The following is a 15,351-nucleotide window of genomic DNA, read 5'->3' as shown; positions in this document are numbered from 1 at the left end:
AACTGCCCAGCAGGTCCCAGCAGTCACTCACACTCACTTTAGGAGATGTTTGAGCTACTTGAAAATCACATGGCAAATTAAAGTTACGCTTTTCTCCATTCATTCTGTATTCTATCAAATTCTTTAACTTTATGCTGTGCAAAACAGTTCTACCAGTGGACCTCGACAACAAGACCCTGCTTCATCCCCGCTGCTCAACTCCCAGCATGGGAACTGCTTTCCAAAGCAGTAAAACTACTTATCCAGTCTTCCTTTCCACAGACTCAACCTGCAAAGCCTGCATATCAGCTTTGTCCAGTTTAGCCTCAGACTGGCAGCAAAGACACTCAATAGTGCAAAACACAAACCGACAGGAAAGATCAAATCATCTATTTAAAGGGTGAGTGTTATGGATTTGCAGTTTTTCTGTAAAAGCCATGAGCAATTATTTTTGAGCACAGAGATCTTAACCATTCATTTATCCTGAGAATAAAAGTGGGAGAAGGGGAAACGATTGCTTTTTCATTATTTGTCACACTGCCAGTACTGAATAAAAGTCAGAGGACTGCCAAAAGATCTCCTTTGATCCAAATAACTATCATTCTTACAAACATTTCCACAGGGGGAAAACCCAAACCCCAGTCCAATCTTTCCACCATGATTCTAAAGATAAATATATAAACAACAAAAAAAATCCTCTTCCTCTACGCAAGTCTTTGCCATTCAAGCCAGGCACAAAAGCTTTTTAAAAGATGCTGTCGGGGGGGATCCAGAACTGGACCAGAAAAAGCCAAGCTTGAAGATTCACATCATCAGCCCAACACTGTAACACCACTCCACTCACAGTGAGTTAGAAAGATAAAATACATATATATATATATATAAAAAGATTTTACATCAGGAACCAATTTACTTTTGCTGCTCCACAGAGTAATCATGCCTCAGGACCCACAGCTAAATGGCTGGAGCTCACATAACTGGAAGAGCAAAGAAAGCAGCAGAGAACTTTAATGGCTTATGAAATTCAATTGAAATGGATGGTTGGAAAAGTGAAACATTTAACACCCCACCAACTTAACATCAGTGCACCCATGTGCACGGACACACAGACAGGTGCATGGACCAAACAAGGTGGGAGCTCATTTCCCACTCACCTATGTGTCCATGACCCCCACAGTGCCCTAGGGAAGAAGATGGCACCCTCACACAGTAATTTAAACAATATATACATATTTTAACACCTCCAGACCTTTTTCCACTGGAAGCTTTAATATAAAACCCATCTTTTGTGAAAATGGCAATGCATTATTATGACCTGCACCACTCATGCCTCTGAAATATTAGAAGCTGCATTCTGCATTTCATATTCAGCTGGAACAGGAACTCAAAAACCCTCCCTGCTATTTGAGATGACTTTGAATAAACTGTTTGCAGCTGATGTACTTTTCCAGCACGGATCTCTTCTGTTATGAAGCCTGTCTCTGATGAACAATAGAAAAATATTGTTGGCAGGGGTGTACTTTTCCATCAACTCAAAAATATAATTTTGCAGAATATTTTCACAGCTCAGCAGAAGGTGGAAAGAAAGACAATATTATGACTAGATAAGAAAGAAAAAAGACATTTGTTATAATTAGCTTATAGTAGTTTTCTTGTTGGTTTTGGCTTGCTTGAACAAGGTTCTTTACTAGTTAGAGCTCCAGTCTGACTTACAAAGCCTTCAGGCAAAACTCATGATAATCAAAGATTAATCTGGGTAAAAACAATCAGAATTTGACCAAAACACTTTAGAACAATGCTTATATCGACAAAGAAACAACAAGAACCACCAGTAATTTAACATCATGAACTTTAAGTGCTCCCAGGTACGTGGTCAGTCGGGTGCTTCAGGATGCATCACCCCAGCTCAGATGCAAAAAAGAATGGCCACATCCTGGCAAGGGTCACACTGGCATTTATCGAGTGACTCGGAGCACAGGGACACTGTTGCCTTGCAGAAGGACTGAAACACCAGGAACCACCTCACGGGAGCATCCATCATGCCCCAGGAGCAGGCGGGGACACGTTCACGTGGGCACACCGCACTGAGCTGTCTCCAGTGTGCCGCACCAGTTGATTCATGGGGAGGCTTCAATGTGCAAATTAATCATTATAACTTTCAACTGAGCTAATGTAAGCGTCATATGTTGCTAATTACACAATACAGGGGGAAAAAAACTGCAAATGAATTTAAATGCTTAATCTAATCAGGATAGCAAGTTGTGTTTTAATTACAAATTGTTGTGTAGTAGCAAAGCATCTGCTGCAATTCAGTGGCTCTGGTTCCACAGCAAACTCCTGCTGTGCCTCACTCATGTGCTCAGGTCCAGCTCTGACCCTGCAGCCCCAGCCACCCCAAGGCCCCCGGTGGCTGCAGCCATGGCTGGGGACAGCAGGGACGTCCAGGGGCAGTGGGGACGTGCTACCTGTGCCTGGCATGAGGAAACACCCACCCTGAACACCTCTCTCCAGTAACATCTTGCAACCAGGGCTCCTTACGGACACCTTCAAGCTCGGCATGTTCAAACACCCGTTTGCCACCTCTCCTTTAATCTGAACAAACATTTCTACACACAGAGGCAGAAATCTCTGTGATCTTCCTCCAACTCAATGTTTCTCATTTCACATAAGCAAGAATCAAGAGGCATCTTTGGAGCCTGTTTCCTCTATGCCCTCACAGTTAAGGAGAAAGGAAAAATAAAATGGGATTACAACAAATAAACAAACAAGCTCCCAAACTTTGTAGTGTCTGGAGCAGGTTTTTACAACCAAATTAAAATCCCTGAATGTTGTGGCTTTTAATGGAGACACTGATACAGCCAAGCAGCTATAGCATGGCAATGCACCTGCACAGTGCATCACCTTGGGAATGTGCCACTGTGAGGTTGGTGATGATGACACTGCTCATCATCCGACTGACCCTGCAGAAAAACATCCACTTACCAATAACTCCACTGGTAGTTAACCAGAGTGTTTCAGTGAGGACAGAAGACCTCTGAAATGTATGGCAGAAACATGGTTATCTAAAAAAGCAAAGACAATCTATTGTTTCTTACATTATTTTTAACTTGATACAGCCCCTACTTGTCAAAAAGAGGGGGGAAAAAAGCCCCACAGCCTCTGAGAATATTAATTTGCTTTAGATTTTGCCAGTTACCCACAGTAAAGCAAAAACCTGCAGTATTTTTGGTTGGGTTTTTTTTGAACACCAGGGGGCTGATTACTGTGAAATGATCTTGGGCTTCTCCCACTAAGTGGACAGATGGATTGCTACTTCTGCAACTTCTTTTTGCAGCCTTGAATTCAGTTGCTGGCGGGAGGCTCCATTCCAGCTCTCCCCAGCATCATTTCTCTGCTTGCACTTGTCATCTCACTTCCCAGCCTGAGGCTGGGGTATGGAAAAGGCTCTCTGCAAGCACAGGAGTGTGCACACACCCTCTCCCAGCTGAAGGCTGGACCCCCCTGTGTCAGTACCACACGGGCTCTGCACCTCTCTCGTGCCCGCCGTGGGGGAGAGGGAATGGCACAGGCACACCAGAGCCTCACACCTGGATTTTCGTGCCAAGGAAGCTGGTGGTGGTGAAACTATGGAGACAAATACCACCAGCGCTAGACAGAGCAAAATGAGGTCTCGCCGGCATTCCAGCAAACGATCTGCAATTTAGAGAGTTCTGCAAGGTGCGAAAGAAACAAAAGACACTGCTAGGCAAAAGTCATCTCCTTCACTTTTTTTAAAAAAGACAAGTTTTACAAAGTGCAAACCGAAACGCTGCCAGGCTCCATCGCTGCTTCCGTGACAAACACGGAGAGCCCGTTCAAAGCAGCTCGCGAATGGTCAGGAACAAGGTGGGTCTCAGCCCAGCAGCCTTTGCACTCACAACCCACCGCTCTCACAGGCAAAACACAGCTGGCCAGAAGAACTCAGAAGAAACTCCTCAGCATATAGGGAAGGGAACTGCTCATTCAGAAGGTGCTTTTTAGGAACTGATCCCCTGAGGGGACACTGCCTGAGGTGCTCATTGTTAAGCATCGCCCCACTGCAGCTCAGGGACTGCAGCCCCTTTAAGATGAAGACAAGGGACAGAAGGAGGAAACACTCAGTTTGATCCGAGGAAGTGAAAAACCTCGGGAAAAGCAAACTGCCAGCCCCGGGAATGACTAAGCACAGAGCCAGGCAATGCAGAGCTGGCTAAGGCAGCCACACAGCACTCATGCCCAGATCTGTGCCAGTTCTGAAGGTGTGCTGTATGGAAAAACCATTTCTGGGGAGAAAAAAACCAAACCTAAAAACAAGGACTCAATTCTTTAGCAAGCCACATGATCTGCCTGAGTGTGTTTATAAGCATCCCCATGTGTCTGTAACTGCAGCTGATGCGCAGATAGCAATATATGGGTCAATAATCGTTTATCTAAAGATGTGTGTCAGCCCATCTCTCCTCCGCTCTCTGACAAAAACCTTTTACAAGAGCCACTTACTTTAACCCTGAATTATCTGCCTCTGCTCATCTTCAGGGAAAATCATCACGGCAGAGAAAGAAGCAGGCAATTCCCTGTGATCTGAAAGCTCACTTCCTAAATCAAATCAATTTTTCTAACGTAATTTGCCTCATCTAAATCACTGACCCATGCATTTTCTCACTATCCTTTGACAAGAGCTGCACCAATTGAAGCAAAGCTAAAACACTTCAACCAGACCAATTCATAGAAGTCTTTAGAGGAATTCTTTCATCGCTGTAATTAATTCTTTAAGTACCACAGTGGGATGCTCTGAATTCAAACCCAGTCCAAGGAGTAATGATTATACTAATGGGAGAAGCCGCGCAGTAAATAAATGCAAGTGCCCTGCTGAAAGAGATAATTTTTAATAGGAGACTGCCATTGAGGGAGATAACTGTATTTTGGAGATAATAACTCAGATGATGAAGTCCCACAGACTGGAGTCTGATACAACAATTCCCAGACTCCACACATCTAAGGGACGAGCATTTTGACAGATACGCATTAGAGCTGGGGCTGCTCCAGCTCTCAGCCCTTTGAGGGGGTGTGGGGACAGAGGGCCTAGGGCAGTTTGGGAAATCATCTGAGAGTTTGCTGGTTGCTGCAGGAACCAAAGCAATGACTTCCCTTTGGCTTTCCCTTTTCGTTAATAGGTTAAATGCAAGAAAGCCTTCTTACACATTCAATGTATTGGGCTGCAATATGCTCAGAGAAAGGGAAGGAGATGCTTCAACTCTGGATGAGCAGGATACTTTGAGAGGACACAGCTGAAGCTGTACCCTGGAGCTGACACTTGTCCCCCAGCACTTACAGCAGACTTCAATAATCTCATTATGACACTATAATAAGTGAAATAAGGTGCACAACATGGACCTGTGGGGTTTAAAAGGGCATGTCTGAAGAACAGCTCCTCAGTGCAGTCCCTGAAAAGATGTCCCAGTCCCCATGGGCTGTCCAGCTTTATCACACCAAGGAGGTGATGAGATGAGCATCACCATCCGGGCTCTCCTCTGTAGGGCTGTCTTTGATTTTAGCAACAAAGAACAATAATTCCATCTCTTCATTTCTGCTTATGACTTCCCATAAAAATTGTAATGGGCTGGTGCAAATCGAACACAGCAGAAGAACCAAGTGGTGCCAACTCTGGGGCAGACAGAGAGCCCTTACAGAGAGCCTCAGCACCGCCTGCAGTTGGGGCTTGGAGGTGCCAAGCAGCTCAGGCACCAAAACAAGCCAGGGCTGAGACGTGGAGGAGGAGACAGTGCCTGAGCATTGCTCAGCACACCAGGGCCAACTGACTGGCCATGAACCTCAGCAACCTCCATCCAAGGTGAGCCTCACTCGCTCAGGAGTAGCAGCAAAACGTCAGCTGCCATCAAAAAATAACCCCAGAGCCCAGCTTCACACAACACCTCTGCTCTCCCTGCCAGCAGGGCTTAGGCTTTGGGCCGCTGCCCCAGGGCCCCTCATGGGGATTATGGAGAAGACAGACAATGGCTTCGATGGTACCCACTTTCTTCTCTAAAGCCCTTTGAGATCTACAGGTGAAAGAATGACAAATTATTAATATTTGAAAAGAAAAAAATGCCTTAACTGCAATAAAATTCATGCTATCTTCTGTTTATCTCTTGCTTGTTTCTCCTCTTTAATGGAGTTGAACCTTTTTTGCACCAATACCCATGCTAATAACTTTCAGTGGACTACTCCTAAGAAAAAAAACCCAAAATGAGTAACTGAGCAGCATTAAAAAAAAAAAAAAAGGGGGAAGAAACCTTTGTATATTAATTTTCATAGCTGTCAGAGATGAGGATTTAATAATGTTAATATCTAAGCTATTCCATTATTTCCAAACACCTTGGAGCAGAATGTCTTAGTGGGAGATGAATTAGATAGTGCAACTGTAACTGCCTTCTGAGTGTTTTCAGAGCATAATCTATGGCTCATCACCACGTGCATTTCAAGTCCTTGCCCTCTCTTCTCTAAATAACCTCCAGCTGTAAATGTATTTACACACTGGGTATTGACGTGCCAGACCCAGCTCCTTTTTTTGAGCAGTTCCCACTCACTGTTTAACCATTCGTCCCCATTTAATAGATTTTCCTGGGTTTGGCCTTGGACAGGTGATAGGGATGGAAGCTGGGAGCTCAGGTCATCCAATAAATGATGGCATGAAGCGAAGAAGGAAACCTGTAGGCGGAATACAGGAGAGGGCTAATGGGCTGCGAAGCTCTCTGCCAAGGAAGGCAGCAGAAGTCCTGCATCACTGAAAACCAGCCACACTCAGGAACAGGCTGTACCCAACTACCAGAGATGGCAAAGGCAGTTTATTTGCCAACTTTTCCAGCTCTAATTCCCATGATTTGGAGAGGCTGAGGCACACTGGCCTTTGAGCTTGCCCTGACAGAAGCTTGCTGCTTCCAGCAAGCTCTTACCACCCTCTCTGGGTGCCTCTGTTGCGACCTTTTAAAAGTCCCTTTGACTGTGTGCGTGTGCTGTGCCCTCTTTGCACTCAATGAAAGACAATCAGACCTTGTGTTGTTAGTCCCTGCTACCCCCAGCTCTCTGAGTGCCCTTGGAAACCAACAGTGACGTTTCAGACTGCTGTGGCCCCACAGAGTCAGGGACAGAGGCACTGGGGATGTATGGCTGTTGTCTCTCACCAGACCGGGTGCTCACACTGGCCAGGGACTTGCCCCAAGCAGACATCCAGACCAGCTCCTTCCAAAGCTCATCTTGGATTCGCTCCTTTTTCGATGAAAACTCTGGGTACCAAGAGCAGTCAGCAGCTACCAGCTCTTAGCTGAGTTTCTAATTGCTGCTCATTGCATAGAAACCTGCTCCATCTGCTCAAGGGCTCCCTTTTAGGGCACATGGGCTCTGTCTTTTCTTTGGTGTGAGTTTCATCCTTTTTTGGAGCTGCAGCATCCATTAGACAGCCCTCCTTGCCCATTGTGGTGAAAGTCTTGCTGCTAAGCAAAAGCTGTGGCTAATTGACAACAAATCCTAAACTGAGATATAAAGTAGCTGCGTCTGTCACTCACAGCAATGGCAGCTCAGCTGCTAAATAATGGAAAATGGTTCATTTTTCTGACTCAGGGAAGATCCTTTATGAAAGAAATGAATGTCTCCAGTGCTGTGGAGCCATGCCCTGATCATTCCTGCATCTTAAAAATCTAACATTGCCCATAAAATTCCTAAGTAACATAAACCCTGTTCCTTTCACTACTCTCCCAATCAGAAAAACTGGATTTAAATCACCTGCTGGCAGGTTTATTACAGGGCCCACAAGCAGATAAGGTCCTGTGCACCAGCCCTCTGCACTTAATGGGAAATAAATCTCTGCTTTGCCATCTGTTTTTGAAATGTTTCCATACAAGCTAAACAAAAAACCCAAAGATACGTGCACCTCTCATTTAACCTTCTAAAGGATTTTATTTCTGTGGTAATGAGGATGATGTTTCTCCCCTCTCTAGCAGAAATGCTTTTCCTCCTCAGGCTGATTTCACCCTAGGGCTCCCTCAGCCCATGACCAAATTCTCCCAACACTGTGTATTTAGGGCATGCGTTGCACCCATGTGGATAAAGCGGCTCGGGAGAGGGACAGCTGCTTGGCCAGAGGCACCATCTCCCACACCATCCCATGGGCCGATACAAGTGGAAACACCAGTTCTGGAGCCTCCTGAGCCCTTGGCTTGGCCAGAATGAGGATTTTGATCCCTGCCTCTCCATTTAGCTCCAGTTTGAATTGCATCAGGGGTTTTTTTCCCAGCATTTCTTTCCATCACCAATGCCAAGCTAAAGCTGCCCAACACAGGTGGTTTCACACCATCCCCTCCCCATAACCAGACCTGTGGTCCGTGCACAACCTTTAACCAGATGGCAGCACCATCCCCAGGCAGGAGGACGTGGCCATGCAACAACCACAGAGTGCCGAGCACCCTCTCACCAAGATTTAGCAGCTTTGTCACTAAAAGGCCAGGTTCCTGCCACTGCAGGTCTCCTTCTTCATTGCAGGGGAAGCAATGGGGCAGAGCAGCTCCTGAGGGCCAGCTGGTGCAGGCACGGTGAGATGAGCAGAGCTGGTTTACATGCAGTTTCCAATTAGTTTACTCAGCAGACGGCAGCCCTGTGGAAACCCCTCTGTTCCTGGCTATCCCCTCACCCCTCAGGGCACCCCCTTTGCTTCCTCTCTGACTACCACCATCACCGAAAAAAAAAATCAGGAAAAAGCCAGAGTTAAAATCAAGTGCTACACTTCATTTTCTCTCCTTGCCTGAAGTTGCAAGAGACAAGATAGGACATAATCGCCACTTTTAAAATCATCTCCTATGACAGCAAATTGATCAAGTGGAGAGGCTGGGCTGCTTTTGAACTTGAACAAACTGATTTTCCATGAAAGATGGTGTTTACATTGCCTCTCAATAGCCTGCTAAAATATGCATTCCTCCTGCCATTTCATCACCAAAATTTGGGAGGAAAGAATGTTTTTGGGGTAAAAAAGAAGGAAAAAAAGAGAAAAGGAAAAAAGAAAGTGCACTTGAATCTGGAGCACAACATAAATTCATGAAGCTTTCTGAATACTGTCAGTAACAAACATTTATGTAAACAAAGAAAAGTGTGTTGCAAGAGAATTTTTGAGTACTGTGGAAGAAACATTAATATTTACCTTGCACCTGAGACTGAAGTCCATTGTGTGAGGTACTGCCCAAAGAGCAAAGTCCTTCCACAAGGAGTTCGCCCACCACACACACTCCAGCAGCCCTTGCTTTACTTCCTATCGCAGCACTCTACGTCACGGAGGGGAATGGGAATAGCCAGGGAAAGCCAGACACTGAGCAATCCCATCCCCTCTGTAAGTTGTCTCCGGGGACCGCTTTGCTTGTAATTTCTGCCTGCCCATCTTCACATGGAACCGCTTCCTCTGAAATGCCAGCTGGGAAACTCCTGACAGCATGAAATCAAAGCATCTTCCACGACATCTAGAGCACCACATGGTAACTCACACTCCACAGCCTCCGTGGCACTTAATGCAAGAGGATCTGACAGCCGTAGTCGGGAAAGCACCACGTGCCAGCACATCAGTGAGCCACTGACAGGGCTAAGAGCTAAAACTACGCCAACAAACCAAGTCACCGCTCATCATTAACAAACATTAGTTATATTTAGGCAGGGAGAGAATGGGGAACCAAGTTCAGTGAATTAAATTTGTTGAGCTGACAGTATTTATTTCAGTGGGATGGCTTCTCATTCACTGGGAAGTTTATTAAGGCCAGAAGACCTTGGTTTAGCTTGTTTCATGCAGGATGTAGGGGGCTGCCACCTCCCCTCTGCGTCTCTGAGACAGGACAGGTCTGCAGGCACCTGCACAAGCGAGACATGGGGCTTGGTGAAGCCACCTCTCCATCACAGCAAAACCTGTGCTTCGTACCAGCATCAACCACCAAGGTCAGGACAAGCAGCACAAGTTGCCATGACCCAACGTTACCAGTAATGACACCTCTTCCTCCACCTTTCAGTAAGGGGCCCTGCTGGGACACGGCCAGCACGGGCCCTCTGAGCAGCCTGGCTGCAAGACACATTTCTAAGGAGCCACGGAGAAGGGCAGGATGACCCCAACTCAGCATGGGGTCAGCAGGGTGGAATCTCCATCCCACTGGCAAAACCCTGCACAGCCTAAAGCCCTGTGTAACCCAAATCGTTGTGCACCCCCATGGTGCACAGACTCTTCTCACCAGGCACTTTGAAACAACGGAGTCCTTGCCCAGGCACTGTGCCTTCCAGACTGCTGCCTGGGCTCAACCAAATCCATGATGGCAAACCCATCGCAGCAATTAAATAAATGGAGCCATCTCTGGCTCAGGAATGCATCCTTCATCCAAAAAATCCTTCCACAGACACAAACCCTGTCCCAGTGTTGGCAACTCTCTGCTCTGATCTCCTGCAGCTGCTCGTGGGCTCATACCTTCCTCGCCACACTAAACTGCTTTAAACAGAGATAATAGGGCTGGGAGTGACTATCATTCCCAGCAATAAAGTACAGCAGATTAATTGTACTTTATTGATATTTATATTTTAATATAACTATTTTGACATTCAAACCTCAAGAGACTCTATTGATCAGCCAGAGTCAGGTGTCAGTGAATGGAGTTCTGTAACCAAGCCCCACAAATTGAAGAAAATAATCAGAACCCAAAACCAGTGAGACTTCTGCATTTCAACTACACAAAGGAGGCTGCAGCACCAGTGACAGGAGATTTTGAAGTGAAAAATGCTGTGCAGGGCAAGTCACACAGTTGCCTCCTGCATTCCCAGAGAGCCCAATGCCGACCACAGCAGCAATGCATAAATCCAGAGTAGCTCCACTGACTTCAGAGCAGCTGTTCTAGATTTATGCTGATGGGAAGTAAAATCAGGGTATCTGAAATATTCTGCTCTAATGGATGCTGGAGGAAAAGGCACTATAATAATTTCAGACTTCTCCCCCCAGCCCACTATCCCCCACTTCACATTTGAACAGTCATTGCATAAAATGTTGAGATCTGCACTAAGCTGGGGAAAATAACCTACATTTCAACAGTTTGTACGATCATGTTCTGCAAGTCTATTGTACAGTACATAATACAGGTCTTTCATTTCTGTTCCTAAAGAGCCTCTGAATAAGATGTGTCTCCATATTAGGCAGAGTGATACAGGGACACATAATAAAATAAGCATAATGTCTCTCCACCCACGCCCCCCCGGAGCCAGAGTCTAAAAGCAATCGCGGGTCCTTCCTCACGCACAGCTGACAGCAGCCCAGGCACATCCTACAGGGGCTGAAGGAGGGTGTTCAATGAGCTCTGCACGCCCCGTTCCTGCGCTGCCCTGCTCCGCCGCCAGCCCCGCGTTCCCACACCCGCTCCGGGGTCCAAGGCAGCGAAGCGAGCCGGTGACACAGCACCAGGCAGGAAAACAAAATATTCAGGTAACTCGTCCGGCTCGCTCACAGGATACCTATTCGTATAACCTCAGAGACAGCGCCGCCGCCAGCGAGGAAGGCGGCCAAAACCTTGCCTAGATGCCAGCAACAAACGGGGGCCTGCTGCCAGCGAGAGACATCCTCGAGCTCAGCGTGAGCGGCCCTCGGCTGCCAAACACACACGCACACCCTCTGCTCGCAGCCGTGCGCGCCAGCAGCCGGGCCGCCAGAGACCCGGGGCAGGAGAGTGATCTCTTAATTGGACCTTCACAAAGCTATTTAGGGGACCTGCCTGACAGGCGAACAAATGCCACCCGCTTTGAAGAGGCTGAAGAAACTCAGCCTGGTGCATCTCCGGTCCCCGCAACGCAGCCTGCCCAGAGCCGGCCCCGGCAAGGGGGAAGGGAGGGAGCTAAGGCAAATAAATAGAGAAAAATGGCAAGAGCCCAACGCGACCGTCTGTAAGAGCTGGGAGCTTTGCAGAGATGGCAGCACCGCGGCATGACTCATGCAGGTGTCTCTCCCGTCTGCAACAACCCAAACCGAGATGCGGTTCGTTAACCCCTGTAATCCAGAGGAGAAAGCCGACTTGGATCACAGCGAGCTGCAGGAAGACCGGCACAGCCCCGGAGGGAGGCGTTCCCGGGCTCTGCCACCTCTCGCCTCTCTCTGAAGAGCTTTCACCAGATCCCAAACCCCCTCTCCACACGCAGACATTGCTGCGGTCCACGCCAGGGGTGGGACAGGGCAGGGGCAGCGCTCCGCGCCGAAAGCAGAAGGATGCTACGGCCGACAGAGGAGAGAGGCGCAGGCGGGGAACGCGCTCGTTATTCACAGCTCGAGCTGAGAGCGCACTGCGAGCTCCTAACGCGCACATTGAGCAGGGAGGGCTCAGCGCAGCGCAGAGGGATGGATACGTCGGTAGGTTTGCAGCCACAAACTGTTTCAAAGTGGGTTTCCATATGTTTAAGCACTCAGAGCGCTGGAAGAATTACACCCACAGCGCAATCTCACCATGGTAGCTACCCACACAGGAGGAGACAGGAGGGGGGAATATCGGGGAAAAGATTATCATTAATATGTCAAAGCAATAAATAAAAAAGATTAAAAAAAAAAAAACCAGAAAACCAAAAATAAAACAAAAAAAAAAAAAAAACAAAAAAAAAAAAAAAAAAAAAAAACAAACCACAAAACCTGCTCCTTTGTTGCGCCTAACTCTCTCCTGGATAAAAGGAGAGCCGCACGGCGTACAGGGCATCACAGTGACCACAGAAAGCCACCATTCCGCGGGGCAGTGCTGACCCATACGCAGCTCATGCTCTGTGTCCTGTGCCCGGTGCCCCACTCCCCACAAGCTGCACCCCACTGTCCATGCTCTGCACCCTGGTCCCCATTGTCCTGCTCAAGAAGATTTCCGAGTGCCGCCGTGGCTGCACAACCCCAGCCAAGGAGGGAGATGGAAAACGCTGTGCTTTTTGGAGTGAGCAGGGCAAGGACCCCTTGCTGTCCATCTTCTGTATGTCCCCAGGGCTGATGCCTCCTTCCTAGCAAATTGTTCCTGCTCTCCCTGTAGGAACCTTTCTAAAACACTTCCCTACAACAACACACTCCCTTGTGCCATCCCCAAGAACGATACTGCTATTACCCCTCCCGTGGATCACTCCTGTTTCACCTGAAATCCTTGTATTTAAGCATATTCCTAAAACCCCCGTGAAGTTTCCCCAGCAGCCCAAGCTCCACGCTAGGGCCAAACGCAAGCACCGTCCCGAGAAGCAGTAAACGCAAATGAATCCCCTAGCAACTTCAGCACCGATGCACCTTAATTAATTTGCTTTTAACAACCCCTATTTATTAGGAGCAGCATCTGCCAGGGAGCTCACGGGAGCACGCAGAGGAGAACGTCCCCAGAGTGAAGTCCTGCTAAAGACTTTCCCAGGGGCAGCGCTGCGGCTCTGCCAGCCTGGAGGTGAGCCCTTCCCCAACAAACACCCCCAACTGGGACCCGAAATGCTGCTCCCGAGTTCAGCTGGAGAGGGGGATAAAAAAAGAAAAATAAACGAAGAGAGGAAGAGCATCTCGCAGCCGCACTCCCTGGCCGGGCGCGCCGCCTCGCAGCTGGCCGTGATGAGGGAATCCCACCTGAACCCAATCAAGGGCCAAACGCCCCGCTCCCCGCCAGCCCACGGAAACCTGTCCTTCTCGGAATTAAGCGCAGGTGTTTTGTTACCGCAAGGATATAACTCCTGCACATCTTTCCCCCCACCCGCGCCCATGGAGAGCCAGAAAGAGCGAGGAGCATCAGGAAGGGGGGTCGGCCGCCCCCTGGGAAACCCCAAATCCCACAACCCTTCTCCATCCCCCAGAGGTCCGGCGAGCCTAAACTTTTCCTTTTTTCCCCCCCAAGTCAGCAGCAACGCACTGGCAGCGGCCGAAGCAGCGGGGCAGCCTTCGCGCAGGGGGCCGGGAGCCCGCGGCACGCGTGGGGACGGGGAACACACGGGGAGGCAGCGGGGAGCTGCGGAGCTGGATGGGGACTTCTTGGTGCGCCCCAGAGAGGGGGCTCGGAGCGCGTTCCACCCGCAACGTTGCGCGGAGCGCCGGGGGGGAGCCGGGGGAGGGAGGGCTGGGATGGGGGAAACGGCCATAAATAAAACCGGGGGAGGGGGGAAGATAGCAAATAAACACAAATAGTTAAAAACAAACCCAAAAATGAACACAAAAACCAAACCAAACAAACAGAACCACAGTGCCGGGGTCGCGGCCGCGGGACCGGGGTTACCTCGGCACAGGAGCAGCAGCGGCGCCAGGAGCAGCGCGGGGCCTCGGGAGAGCATCCTCTTTGTTCCATGCCCAGAAGTAGTCATGGTGCTGATTTATTTGGAGAGGGGCGGCAGAGCGGGGCGGGGGGGGCCGGGGGTGTCGCGGCGGAGCCGTAACCACTCCCCCCGCTCCCCGCCCGCTCCGCTCCGTCCGGCGGCGGGGCCGGCGCCCGCGGAGGAGGGGAGGGGAGGGGGGTCCCCGCTCCGCGCCGGCCCCGCGCTCACGGCCGCCCCCGCCGCATCGCCGCCCCGGGGGCACCGGCGCCGCCCCCGCCCGCGGCAGCAGCAGCGGCAGCAGCAGCGGCGGCTCCCCCGGGACAGCGGGCGCTGTGCCGGGGCTGCGGCGGCGCGGCCGGGCCGGGCAGGGCGGGGGCGGTGCCGCCGGGCTCACCTGAGCGGGATCGGGGCGCCCAGGCGGGGGCGGGCCCGCAGGTGCCCCGCAGCGCCCCGGGGATGCGCGCTGCCCGGGCCCGCGGGGCCAGCGAGCAGGGCAGCCCCAGCAGTGGCCTTTGCTCAGCCCGGTTGCCGGGGCCCGCGGGGTTTTTTGCCGGGGCGGGCTCGGAGCGCCCCGGGGCCGGTGCTGGGGCCGGTCCCGCTCCCCCGGCGCTGGGGGCCGTGAGGGGGGGGCGCGCGCCGGCCGCGAGCGGAGGGAAGGGCGCGTGCGCCTCCTGGCGGCCGCCGCTGTCACTGCGGGAGCGCGGGGGGGAAGCGGCGCGGCCGCGGCGGGAAAAGGGCATCCCATGGGATGTGAGAGCATCCCGAACGGCGTGAGAGCATCTCAGACAGGGCCAGAGCATCCCATGGGATGTGAGAGCATCCCGAACGGCGTGAGAGCATCTCAGACAGGGCCAGAGCATCCCATGGGATGTGAGAGCATCCCGAACGGCGTGAGAGCATCTCAGACAGGGCCAGAGCATCCCATGGGATGTGAGAGCATCTCAGACAGGGCCAGAGCATCCCATGGGATGTGAGAGCATCTCAGACAGGGCCAGAGCATCCCACGGGATGTGAGAGCATCTCAGACAGGGCCAGAGCATCCCACGGGATGTGAGAGCATCT

At 50.3% G+C, this 15,351-nt stretch overlaps 1 protein-coding gene across 1 annotated transcript in view; it reads right to left on the bottom strand.

Moving 5' to 3' along the window:
• TMEM132B (transmembrane protein 132B) overlaps positions 1–14,433 on the bottom strand; it is a 221,604-nt gene extending 207,171 nt beyond the window's left edge. The window contains exon 1 of the mRNA XM_032127941.1: positions 14,253–14,433. Coding sequence (XP_031983832.1) covers positions 14,253–14,337 — 85 coding nt within the window. The 5' untranslated portion in view covers positions 14,338–14,433. The remainder of the gene's footprint in view (positions 1–14,252) is intronic.
• Positions 14,434–15,351: the final 918 nt, after the last annotated feature.

Source organism: Corvus moneduloides, chromosome 18 (genome assembly GCF_009650955.1).
Source record: "Corvus moneduloides isolate bCorMon1 chromosome 18, bCorMon1.pri, whole genome shotgun sequence".
Taxonomy (NCBI): Eukaryota; Metazoa; Chordata; class Aves; order Passeriformes; family Corvidae; genus Corvus; species Corvus moneduloides.
Note: the sequence above shows the minus strand (reverse complement) of the source record. Positions and strands in the feature narration are given on the sequence as shown.